The 13,282-nt window shown below is 42.4% G+C and overlaps 1 protein-coding gene across 2 annotated transcripts in view; it reads right to left on the bottom strand.

Annotated features, from left to right (window-relative positions):
* Positions 1 to 4,101: 4,101 nt before the first annotated feature.
* Positions 4,102 to 13,282, bottom strand: part of EPHA4 (EPH receptor A4) — an 89,120-nt gene continuing 79,939 nt past the window's right edge. For both annotated transcript variants that reach the window (XM_042820597.1, XM_042820598.1), the window contains 5 exons: positions 12,594 to 12,803; positions 9,933 to 10,082; positions 7,419 to 7,612; positions 4,858 to 5,013; positions 4,102 to 4,577 (listed from right to left, as the gene is read on the bottom strand). In XM_042820597.1, coding sequence (XP_042676531.1) covers positions 4,463 to 4,577; positions 4,858 to 5,013; positions 7,419 to 7,612; positions 9,933 to 10,082; positions 12,594 to 12,803 — 825 coding nt within the window. In that variant the 3' untranslated portion in view covers positions 4,102 to 4,462. The remainder of the gene's footprint in view (positions 4,578 to 4,857; positions 5,014 to 7,418; positions 7,613 to 9,932; positions 10,083 to 12,593; positions 12,804 to 13,282) is intronic.

The raw sequence follows: 13,282 nt of genomic DNA, 5'->3' as shown, positions 1-13,282 counted from the left end.
CTGTGGCGTGCACGTGGCGCGGCCCGCGCCGTGACAACAAACTAACGCGCATGGGAGCTGCACGGCTCAGACAAACGTGGAAGCACGCTGCTGTGAGAGCTGCTGTAGCGCTGATCGCTTTGGGGCAATGCCACAACTACTGCTTTGAGTTTTGGATTCGTATTGGATGTGGATAAGTGCTACATAACAAAAAGATGCGATAATTAGAAATAGGTTTGTACAGCAACTACTTTATTATTTTCAAATGCAAATGTTTGCACTGTTTGCTATTTTACAATTTTACAAACTAGGTATAAAAGACCATAAATAAATGACATAAGTTATGTGTACCTAAAATTCATGGAGGGGAAAAACATTACAAATTAAATCAAAATAGAAAATCTATCTAACCCAGAGATCGTTCAAATGCACGAACCAAGAAATGCTGTTAGATTTTTTCAGTATGAACTAAATTATAATATGCCTCATACATTCTAATTTTAACCACAGTCCTTGCATATTCCAACATACTTGCAGTGATACAAAAAAATAAATGCACTCTCTTTTTATTCGTCTGGTTAGTATTTCAGGGTTTTTTTGTGTTTTTTTTTTTTTGTTTTTTTTTTCTTTCAGGTTATGAAAATGTCACATAAAAAAAAATACTGCTTTTTAAGTCCCGTTCACTGGTCGCTTCCAGCCTTCTGTATTTTATACATACATATTTTTAATACATGGAGCCATCACAAAATGAGTACAGCAGGAAACCCGGACCAACGCGACCGCGCAGGGTGCGAGCAGGACAACCTCCTCCCCAGCAGGCAGTGCTGCGGCCGGCCCTGCGCTGGGCGGTGGGACATCAGCTGGCAGCAGTCCTGCAGCAATCCTGCACCAGCTGCACCAGCTGCACCAGCACAGCCCCGGGGCGCTGCGCCCAACCCCAGGCCCGCCTCCTCCTGGGGATGGTCCCGAAAGGGCCGGCGAGGAGGGGAGAGGCTTTGGGATGGCGGGCCGTGGCTGCGGCCTGTGCTGCGCTCTCGTTCAGAGCGGCGCACCCATATCCCTGTCCCAGGACGTCTCTGGGCTGACCAGTGGGGCGCTGCAGTGTGTGGCGGTCCTGGGGGAGGCCAGCAGCATGCACGCTCCCCAGGCTCCGGCACGCAGCCCCCCTCAGAACTGGCCTGCGTCTCCAAAGGCAGAAAGCTGTGGCAGGCAGCATCAGGGAGCAGCAGCACTGCTCCTCGGCACTTCCCGTGCTCCTATGGCAGCCGCAGCTCTCTGGCTAATGACGGCAACCTTGGAAGTGTTGCGATTTCATTCCTTAACTGTGCAGGGAGCAAACTGGTGTTTGGGTTATTAACTTACAATTTTCACAGCTTGCACACAGAGCAAGGTGCTTCTGTGAATGGAAGAACTGCATATATTTGTTCGCATTCAGCAAGTCTTTAAAACCCCACTTCTGCAGATAAAAAAGGCTACTTAAAGAGTTCAGGTCAGGGTTATCACTGGATGGATATGCAGGTGCTGCCTCCATCACCTTGTCACTGAGAAAATGGTTGCTCTGGATCATGAACAGAACATCGGGAAGAAGAAAAAACATTTAAGAAAATCTTTAGCACCCTTATGGATCCTGTAATCCACAACTTCAAAACTAACTTGAAACTGTCCCCGTTTGAGGCTGCAGAACTACTCATTACACGTAGCGTGGCAGTTACAAGCACACCTACAGACACAGAAATTTCAACACTTCTTAATGCGTGTTCCTGTCACCACTGCAGAGCTGAGCTGCTTGGCCGTGCTCAAAAGGCAGAGGGACGTCACAAGGCTCCCAGGGATGCTTTGGGCACATTCACAGGCAGTTGTACACACAAGGTGATTTGCACACACGCACGCACACGAACACACACACGCACCTTTCAGAGGAGATAATAATCCATTATCCATTCAAGGAAAAAAAATATATTTATATCACTGCAATGGCACGTTTCATGTAAAATGTCACGTCAGCAATGTATATAGGCAGCTCACAGCAACTGGGTTCTCCACTGTGGCGCCTGGCCCGGCGTCCATAGTAAGATGTGTGATGTTCTGCCACCTGCGTCCATCTCAGATGAAGCAGCAGCAGGCAGGGGAGTGAGGATAGAGAATAACAGAATATATAAATAAAATCCAAGGTGGGAATAGAAAGCAGAAGGGAATAAAAAATCAACAAGTCTGCGAGGCTCTGACACAGTACATTCCTCCAGTGACAACTGGGTGCTGAATCTTACTGAGTTAGCTATCTTTCAATGAAGCAAAATTGGAATGAGTGGCAAGGAAAAAAAAAAGTAAAAGTCACACTCTTTTCAGGGCCTGACGACTGTTCAGTGCGTGGTTTCAAGAATCAGTGCTAGGGAAGACGCAACCATGGATTCAGAAGGCTTCAGGATCCAGTCTGTGTTCCTCCATGGTCAATGAGATCAACAGGATGGGCTAGGAGGCCGTGAAGGCAAAATGTAATTTCCCTGCACAAAAAGAAAGCATGAATATTAAACAGTGCTACAAGACAAACACGTACATCTGCCCCATCTCCCCAAGATTTCCCAAGAGAAGCACAACTGTATCTTGGGCCAGCCAGCATCTCCTTGGCAGGTGCAATTCCTAATTCATATCAGTGGAAAAGAGCTGAGATGGGAGCAGGCCGCGGAGATAAACGTCTCCCTGGAGAGGGGAAGGATTTCCTAAAGGACAGGAGAAAGCAGGAGGAGAGGCAATTCCAACATGAAAGGGGGCTGGATGGCACACGCCACAGGCTGCAGCCTCTGCTCTCTAGGGTGCTCAAGGGGAGCCCTTTGCCCTTTCAAGTCTCATCTTCATGACACGCCTAAATGCGGATGTCAGATACATGCATGTGCCACCTTCTATTCTTCAAACCTCTCTCCTCCAGCTAAAAAGACATTCAAGTGCACGTCCTCTCAATGGATACATTTTGCAACAACAAAGGCTTCACTAGCAGTGCTGAAAATCGGCCACCTGTGCAGCCTTCTGAGTTTTCACTGTCTATGGAGAAAACCGTTCATTTTGTTTGGAAAATATTGGAGTGGTTTGAATTACTGTTACCAGACTTCCAACAAATCATTTTTTTTTTGCAAATTGGCCAACAAATTGGGCATATTTTTTGTCTACGTAAAAGGATAATCTCAGCAATAAGGCAACATGTTTGCAGCAAGGGAAAACTTAGAAGTATCTCTGCGCTTAAGCAGAAGAATTTTTACTGTTGCAAGTACAGGTCTTCAAAGTGATGTCTGCTGGCAACAGGACATTAAAACATGCTGGTTTAAGACATTTTTTAAAAGAAATATTAAAGTTCTGCAAATGGTAAAGCTCTTATAAGTAATACTGCAGAACAGTTTTTACTAAGCTGTCATGCGATGACAGGATCTGAATTTAGCATTCCATGTTCTGAACAAGTTGTTTTCTAAGAAGGTTGGGGGTGAGGGAAAGTTATGGTTAAAATCAGCCAGTTATTGTTAAAAGTGAGAGAAGAGATGTGAGCAACACTGTGGGTACGCTATGTGTGATTTGTCCAACTGAGGGAACTGTTGGCGATTCAGAATGACAGCAATGATTAAAAAGAACTACATGACATACAAGGCCCCTAAATCATTTCTGAATTTGCTCTCAGGTGCAGTATGTGACCAAAACAATACCACAGCACCACGAACATGTTGGACACTGTAGTTTCACTGACCTTCTCCATGTGGCAAGTTGAACCGCTTCTTGACAAAGAAAACTCTGAAAGCTCCACAGCCATGACTACCACAGCTGACTGCTGGCAAGATGGTCATGAAACCTCTCTAAGTGGCAGAATTCAGCACAGCAATAGCCAACAGTCTTCCCAGAAGTCCAGTTCTGCCCAGTAATCCATGAGGTGTGTCATTCCATGGTCTCAAACCCATAAATGGGTAGATTGCTAATCGCCAAGCACTGATTAGCCAAATGATATTCTCAGTGAGGTTTCTGCAAGGTATCAGCGTTGCATCGAGTCTGCAAAAAATATCCTAGGGCAGATTCTTCATTCCAGTGAAAGAAGCACAACTGTGGTTTCACCCACAAATAAAACACTATGGTTGATAATCCTACAGGTCACAGGGAGAAGAAAAGTAATTTTGTTTTTTAAGCACAGTATCTGGCAGCAAACATAGCATCAAAACTTGACTGTGACATTATATTTATATAGATACATGTATTTTACATATCGTTGATCAACAGAGAAGTATGTTCCAAGAAACAATTTGTTCCAGGTCTGGTTTAAAATGACGGCTTGTCATTTCTGGAGGCCCCCCTCCCAACACACGCTCGGTTTCCACAATCTGTACATCAAGCAATGCTGCAGATCTTTATTTCAACGGGCGAGGAGACGAAGTAAAAAAAGTGCAGTTCTTCAATTAAAGTGCATGGATGAGGTAAACTAATTTCAAGAGTTCTGAGTTTATTCAGTACTGGCTCAGACGGGCACCATCCTGCCGTGCATCTGTTGCATTTGGGTGCGCATGGCTTGAACGCTGCTCAAGATCTTGTTCTGGTGCGCGATGGCAGTGATCCCAATCCTGGCCAGGTCGCTGGGAAAGCAAGAGAAGAAGGCTGAGAACTGTGGGTCAGATGCTGATGCAGAGACAAATATTAAAAGTCAGCCACATGCAACACAGCAAAAGCAAGGCAGATGTACAGAAATGTTTAATTAAATAAGTGAAGGCATTGTGGAGGCATTTTAAAGTCATACTCCGTCCAAATGAAAGGCATTCCATTCCTTTAATGAGTGTAATGATATGCAGCACAAAGCAAAGGAGGCTGATTAAATCCAGATTTACCAGTTTTTTTGTTATTGCGCTGAGTACTTACTCCTGGTTCATATGCACCACAGCCTCTAGGGTGGTATAGCCAGCAGCTGTGAAGTTATCCTTGTATCGCTCCATTTTAATGGCTTGGAGCCAGTCACTGACAGAAACAACCGCCGAGAACTCCGGGGAGCTGGGATCCAGCAGGGCTGTGCTGGGTCTGCATGCCAAACAGTGAAAGGACAGACAAACCATGTCAGCTGATCATGACTTTCAACCCCAAGTCTGGGCTCTGCAATGATTATTCACAGTGACTAAGAAAAGTACGGGCAACGGCCTAGCGAAACTCGTGGCTCTCTGCACAGCAAAGTGTATCAATTGCAAGAATCTCAACCAAGTGCAAGGCAACAGGCCAGCTTTAGCCAAGAAAGAACTCGACCCTAGGCTTTTTTTTTTTGCTTTCAGGTGTGTTTTGAATCACAGCACTGTCCACAGTTTCTACCTCAGTCACAATCAGGTTCACAGAATTGCTTTTCTTTCAAAAAGCAAAGATGGCAATGCTGCAGCACGTTCAGCCTACCAAGTCAGCATCTCGCAGGCAGCAATGGAAATCCATGCCAATCTTGCATATGTCAGACCTCAGCTCAGCAGCTATAGAAACACCACTCAAGTATGTGCAGAGGGAGGGTGAGCTCACACAACCCGCCAGACGGGTTTGGAGAGCAAAATTCAGGGTGGGTTCAGATAAGCCGTGTTTCTAGCCAGGTTCACAGGCAATCTCCTGCATTCAATACAACTCAGGACAGCAGGGAGTTAATCCCCGCTTTAATCAACCCATTCCTGACCAGCACGTGTGCCAGGACTGGTGGGACTGATGCGAGCTTTGATCTTTCTTCGCACTGTGGAATGTGCTTCTCGTTTTCTCTTGCACAATTTGCAAATAATTATTTTCACAAAATTCACTCCACTTATTAGTATCTCATTTATTATTTCACGTCTATTATAAATCACACCGTTTCATTAAACCATTAAAAATTACTACTGTCTATCTAACCAAAACAATTATCATCCAGCAATTCATTTGAAAACGCACATCATCAAAGATTAGGTGTGCAATAGCATAGTTATGTGTTGCCTAAGGCACTGGCTTCACAGCAGTAGCTCTTGGTGCAACTCCTACTGTACTATCTAACACAAGACCAATGATAGCAACCTAATTATATACCATTACGCTTCACTTATAAAGCCATATATTAATAATGCTATATGCAAATTTGAAATTCACATTCCAAAGGGAAGAATGAAACAGCCATTAATATCCATTCATATGGAACGACCTCAAATAGGCCTTGAACTTCTAAAAGATACATTTATTTTCAACAAGCACCTCTAAATTGGAGACAAAGCAAAATGGAGTAGGTTCAATCAGTGATTCTTAAATCAAATTATCACAGCAGATGCATATTGCATTCTCACCGTACGAATTATTTAAGCCTCAAGGGTGGATACATGTTTTCCAGGCTACCATTGCAATTAGGGCAGTCTGGAAGATACGCAGTGACAGCAGCCTCACAGGATTAATAATCCCTCTTCTGATAATGTAAATTTTAAGTAAGAGCCACAAAGGGACCTTGACTTTTAAAACTGCAAATACCTTTTTCTGGCACGTGGCTCTGTCGGAAGCTGAATCAGAACCTCTCTTACTCTTTCAGTGCCATCAAAAACCACAATTTTGTATTTCCCAGTGGCTACCTTTGCACCCTCCCTTCTGCTGAAAAATATTTTCCTCTTGTTTCTTTCTGTCCTGCTAAGTTTTATTTCCGTAATTCACTTTATGAAGCCAAGTTATTTGAAAATAAAAGAGCAAACTTAGTGTAAATTAGTAAAGCTCCTATTACTTCAGCAGCATTTCGCCAGCTTAAACAAACTGCTGAGCTGTCCCAACAAAGATTTGTTGTTTCTCAAACTCTGGGAGTTTCCTTCCCACTGTGCTTCTTTTGCACATACTGGGTATACTGTGCTCAGCAAACAAAACAAAACACAAATGCAACGTGGGATCAGTGCAGACATGAAGCTGGCTTTCCACAAAATTAAATTCAAATTCACATAAAAATTAATCCACACCTTCCCAATGCCCGCGAGGCGTTGGCTGTAATGCCGTAACGCTCATTTGCAAATCCTACACAAATCTAGGGTTTATAAAACTTGATGATGTACTTTTCCTGCAGAAAACCACATCACTTTTGTTAGCTACATTGCATTAAGGAAACCTCTTGAAGCCTCTTTGCTGAGGTGGGAGAGAGAAAGATGCTGCAAAAAGGGCTTGCCTGCATCAGAACCTTTTTTGACATACGACTGTATTATAAACCTGGTCAGCTCTGGTGCGATACCACAGCAGCTCTGCTCATTCATTCTCCTTCTCACAGAGCTAGCAGAGTCTGGGGTACCCAGCTGGGTTCGGCAGCATGCCAGGATGACTTCTGCTCTCTTGCACAGTGCCTGCTGTGCAGTCTGGCTCCGCAGAGTACACTTTAATTTCAGCGCAGAAGCTTAGGTGACACGAAGCTCTGCCTGTCACCTCCGCTGTGCTCCCTCATAAATCACCATTATAAAAGTACAGCTGACCTGGAGCTCTCGCTGCCTGTCCTCTTCAGGCTGTTAGGGTTGCGGATGAGTTTGTCCAGCATGTTGACAATCTGTCCAAATTTAGGTCTGTCGCTGCGTTCCTTCTGCCAGCAGTCTAACATCAGCTGATGGAGAGCAATGGGGCAGTCCATTGGGGGTGGCAACCGATACCCTTCCTCAATGGCTTTAATAACCTATAAATGGCACAATTAGGAAGACATTAGAGAACATCAGACACTACTCTCATCTACCATCTGACTATCATTTATCCTACGGCGATCTGAAGTATGGAAACAAATTCGCCATTAAATGAAACAATATGAAAATTGCACTCTGAATCAAGCAGTTGGTGGTCTCAGTACTGCCATTTCTCCTTAACAATTCAAAACTAAAAGGGTAAAGCATCCAAAGCAGACATCAGATACAGCAGGGCAACGTATCACAAAAGAGCACATGGGATAAAGGAAAAGACGAAATAAAAAAAAGAAAACCATCCTTGACATTCTGAAGGTTGGCAGATCTTTAACATTTGTCAGTTTTGGGTAAGGTATGTTGAGATGAACATTTCCCCATCAGTCCTAGGGGACAGCAGATCACCTCCACCCTCCCCTCTTGGGCTAGTCCATCTTTGTCACAGGCCTACAGAGTACCTGCTCTCTCTCTGTTATGTCCTGAACTGCACAGATGGGGACCCTTTTTTGCAGCTTTATCAAGGAAGCTTGCTTTTGCATCTCATACTTAATAGGAGCCAGAAAAACTGCAAGGTGAAGCCATTTGAAACCCTCCAAAGACTGCTCCAGAGCTCAGTACTCTGACGGTTTATTAGCTCTCTCAGGAGAACAGGACAGAATCAGGACTCAATTCTGAGACAACAGGGCAGAAGCTTTCCAACTTTAATTAATTAATGAGAGCCTCACAGCAGGTCTCACCAGGAGACCAAAGACCAGGAGTGCATAGAAACTGAACTGAACTAAATTCTTTCATTCTGGTCTTGTCCATCAGTAGCTAAAATCCACTGGGAGAACAGGATGCAGGATATGCTTGCACTATGACTAGCTCATCAGAGACCACAAAGAAAGTGGTTCTCACTAATTCAGGAAGTAAGATCCTTTTTGCAGCCTCCTGATTTAAAAGACATCCAGAACAATTTAAAATTCACTTCTGCTCTGATGTGAAAAGCACAGCTCTCACTATTGTAAAGGAAAAAAGTATGGTCTGTCTACGCCAAGTACTAAAGAGTGGATGCAAAGACAGTATTATTGGCTTTGACAGCCCTGTTCAAACTAGCTTTTTGACACTTCTAGCATTGTACATTAGCAATGTGTATTGGCCTAGTATGCTAGCTCTGCATTTGTTGCACTGAGGTCCTCTGGGTTGTGTACACATGCCTGATATAACTCAGACACATCTGGTGTTTTATTTTCTTGCTAAGTCTTGATGACTTCCTGTTAATAGAGGAAGGCAACACTGGGTGCCAGAACAGACATTTCACATCAGAAGGAAATTAAAATTATATCCTCCTGTTTAGATTAAATGCCATGCACATCATCTAGACACTCTTTGAAAATGTTCAGCTCTACATAACAAAGCAAATGACTTGTCAAATCACTTAATTGCTCTCATGACCATATATTCAGATTAACATTTCCCTCTTCCTTTGTATATTTGTAAATCTCCTGGGAAAAAGTATTATAGATAATCTATGCCTCATTTTAACTGCTGGGGCTTTTTTTTTGTTTTTTGTTTTTTTTTTTTTTTCATTTTAATACAAATTCTATTAGCAGAAGCTTATTAATAGTGTTATTAAATACTCTTCTGGAGTAGAAGCCATTGTGCACAGTCCCTCTTGGAATACAATGAAGTAGTCCAGATGGTATGCTTAAACAGGACATACATAATTTAAGAACGGTCATTTAGGAAAGCTGCTCCTTAATGTCCTTGGGGGGCACCTATGCAATTGTCGCAAGGATGCTCTGACTGATCATCAGAACTGGATTTCATATATGTTGTTTCAGATAATAAAATTCTCTCCAATAAAATCCTCTCCAGGCATATTTAGGTTTTAAGAATTAACTATTATTAGGAAGCCCTATTAAAATTCAAGTGTTCTTTTGGAATAGACTTTCAATAAAGTTGAGATTTAGAGTCAACGTTCAAATTTTCCTTCCTTTTGCAGTATTATGATTTAATAGTTTAAATACATTCCTTTCCTCCATTCTTCTTTGCCTTACCTATTGGTAGGTACAGCCCTAACTTGAGAATCCCCTATTCCCTGGACATAGAGGAGGGACGAATACATTTGGAGTATTCAGTGCAGTATTTATACTGGAGTGGTTCCCTGGCAAAACAGGAATCCACCACTCATGATAACCTTTTAAAAACCAGGAGTAAATGTCTTGCAACTACGTAGCAAATTAACATGGAAGAACATCAGCAGACATCTAAGGGAAAAGGCAAAGGCAAAAGGGAAGAAAGGGAGAGAAAAGGAAGAGGGAGTCCCAGAGGAAGACTCACGTCTTGATTGGACATATCCCAGTAAGGTCTCTCTCCATAGGACATCACTTCCCACATGACGATGCCATAGCTCCACACGTCACTAGCTGATGTAAATTTACGGTAGGCAATTGCCTCTGGTGCAGTCCACCGGATAGGAATCTTGCCACCCTGTAATAAATAAAAGAAACCACAGGCTAGTGAGTTGCTGACCCAGTAATGTGCATGGCTGACACTCTTCTACAATGCCATCACAAATCTAAAATGGCTTCCTGCACACCAGTCCAGCATCCTTCTTAAAAAGGCCTTTCCTTCTTCTTTGCCATAAAACTGTCAGATACAACCAGGAGGCAACGCTGCCCATCTGTTTTCTTAAGCCACAAGGAGGGGAACCAGTAAACTGTTAAGTGTATTTTTATCAGTCCTCTACTAGATCACTGCTTAGGGCTATATTGAAGCACGAGAAAAAGACAGGGATTTTACAAAGTATATTTCAGAGATTTGGTTGACAAAACAAATAAGTATATGCTGTTAATTACTATTTCCTTGCTTGCCTGTCTGGCCTGTTAGGCCTGTTTCAGAAAGAAATGGGATTATAAGCGTTTTGTTTTTCAAAAAGTTAAAGAGAGGATAAACTGGGAAGATTTATGAATACCGTGGTGTTTCCCATGGGCAATATCCCAATTCCTTTTAGAGAAGTCTGAAGGCAAGCAAGCATCTGGGCTCTCCCAGTCTGGCTAGGAGGAGCTCCAGACCAGACCACACTTTCAGTACCTGCTGGAGAGAGCTGCCTTTTGCTACAATACTTCATTTTAAAAGAAAAATGCTTGGGCACCTGATCTGGGCCACTGAGGTCCTGTACTCTTTGAAAAGGAACTCGCTCCATCCAGTTTATCTGATTTTGCCTCAGCTGAGCAGAACCCAAGCCAGAGATTTCTCCTTTTGTTTACGCTAGCACACAAGGTGTTTTTAATTGAGCTTTTGGTTTCCTGCTGTTCCATTTGGGAACTGGCTTAAAGCGAACAAAGTTTTTAGGGTTTTTTCATTTGCTTTTTTGACTAGGTTTATTTTGATCGGCTTTTTCTCAGCAATGCTGTAGACAGTTTTTCTCCATAACTGAGTGCAGCATGTGCATACTTAATGGTTTACTGTCCCAGTAACCCTCTCAAGTATTTAATATGGACTTGTTCCAAAGGCAACTGAAACCAAAAGGTGTCCTCCTTCTGGCTCATCAGGCCCTTTGTGAATCAGTTTCTAACAGTAAGTGCCTCAGGGGGCTCACTTTAATGAGCTATACTGCTAATGTGGAGAAAAACATACCATTCTCTTAAGAAGGAATGTTCTAACAATTGCATTTTACTGCATTATCTCTGGTTATGAAAAAGCTCTATTCCTCCTTTCAGAAACAGATGCACAGATACTGCTTATACGTGGCTGTCATTCTAAAAACTGTCAATAAGTTCTTTTTATTTAGCTGCTTGAGTACAGTGGAGTTTATCCAAAGCTTCCTGATCCTTCATTACTGATAACACATGAAGACAATGCACTGTAATGCAAATGCATCGATTCCCTCTAGTTTACTCAAGAAATAACATCATACTGTATCTGCACTCACTGAATTCAAAGGGAAGCTTTTCAATCATTTCTTTCTTGCCTTTGTACCTTTTTTCTAAACTTTTATTTCCCTGAATTCATCTTCCCAGACCTCTGCTTCTGCTTTTTCCACTTGCCCACTCTTATGAGTGAGAAATATCAAGGTTGGCCAGCATTTAATACAATATGAGTCTATCATTCCCCATAATGAATGTGAAACCATTACAGGATGAGTGTTGGAATTAAACTGCAAAATGTGAGCACTGCAAACAAACTGTGCTAGGAAGAACAGATGGAGAATAGTAGATATGTAAAAATGAAGAAAACAAGGAATTTTAAAGAGAGACTTTATAAACTCTGACTCTCTTTTCCACAAACATTTTAACTACAGGGATATTGGTACAAAGCTGGTAATGGTCAGGATGTTGTTTTGTGGCCAGAAGTACTTGCACTAAGCACTATTCCACATGCAGCATATTAAAATGTCTTAGCAAAATTAGTAACAGTGGGATGCTGAAACACAGGCAAAACAGGAAAGAAACAAACAAATAAACAAAAAGTGAGGCAAAAAAGCATGTACCAAATCTACTCTTGGGAATGCAGGCCCCATACTTTTTCCAGCCCAAATTATTTGGGGTCAAACTGAAGACCAGCTTTGCAATGGGCAAAAGTGGATTTTTTGGGGGATAGCATATCTGCCCTTGTTTTATTAAATCTCAGTGAGACTACACACTTGCAAATTATGCGTGTCTGTAGATATCATAAATATCACAAGAAGGAATAGAAGCCCAAGCTCTAATTCCTGGAATCAGATTCTTGTCACAAACTCCTTGCACACTAAAAAAAACAGAGGAGCACATGGGTCATATTCTCAGCGAAGAAATACCAATGCAGCCACTGATGGAGCAATAACATGGCATCAATTCATGCTAGCTATAGAGTCCAGACTGATGTTTACTTTTATATTCCAGTATAGGTTTTCATTTATGACTGAGATTATTTTAAAACAAACCACTGTTATCTCCCACACAGTCAGAAAAAATATCAGTAGGCAAGAAAACTCACAGGGCATTTCCTTCCCCTCCTTACCCGTGTGGTATAAGCTGCCTCAGGGTCATCTTCCAGGACACGAGACATGCCGAAGTCAGACACTTTGCAGACCAAGTTGCTGTTGACCAGTATGTTTCGAGCAGCTAGATCCCGATGCACATAGCTCATGTCAGACAGATACTTCATTCCTGAGCCGATGCCACGAAGCATCCCCACCAACTGGATTACTGTAAATCTGCCATCATTCTTCTGTACACGGGGAAGGAAGAAAATCACAGAGCATTAAGCTAAAAGCTACATTATTGCCACTGCTGAAATTGGCAAAGAGCATATCTCTGGTTCCCCATCTTATCTCAAATAAAATGCAGTTATTTCCTCACTCTCCAGACTGGTGTCCATAATTCACCAGTAAAGTACAACTCAGAGGTTTTGTCACAGCTTCTACTGATGCGGTATCCGGTTTGCAATACATCCAGTTTTAATGAGCCTACAGCACTGCAATGCTTTCAGAAATGGAACACATCAAAACTGTTCCCATTAAACATGGATTATTTAAGGGCTTGCTATTTTAAACATCTTTAAACATCACATTTGTTATATATCCATTGACATTACATTTATTCTGTATTTTGATAGGAACTGTATCAGCAAAGAAACAGAAATTTCCAAGTACAAACATAATTTCTTTTAAAATACTGACTTTTCAGCATCCCTTTGTAAAACAGAAC

This window comes from Centrocercus urophasianus, unplaced genomic scaffold, assembly GCF_019232065.1.
Source record: "Centrocercus urophasianus isolate 14NV4802_14NV808 unplaced genomic scaffold, USGS_Curo_1.0 seq_19, whole genome shotgun sequence".
Taxonomy (NCBI): Eukaryota; Metazoa; Chordata; class Aves; order Galliformes; family Phasianidae; genus Centrocercus; species Centrocercus urophasianus.
Note: the sequence above shows the minus strand (reverse complement) of the source record. Positions and strands in the feature narration are given on the sequence as shown.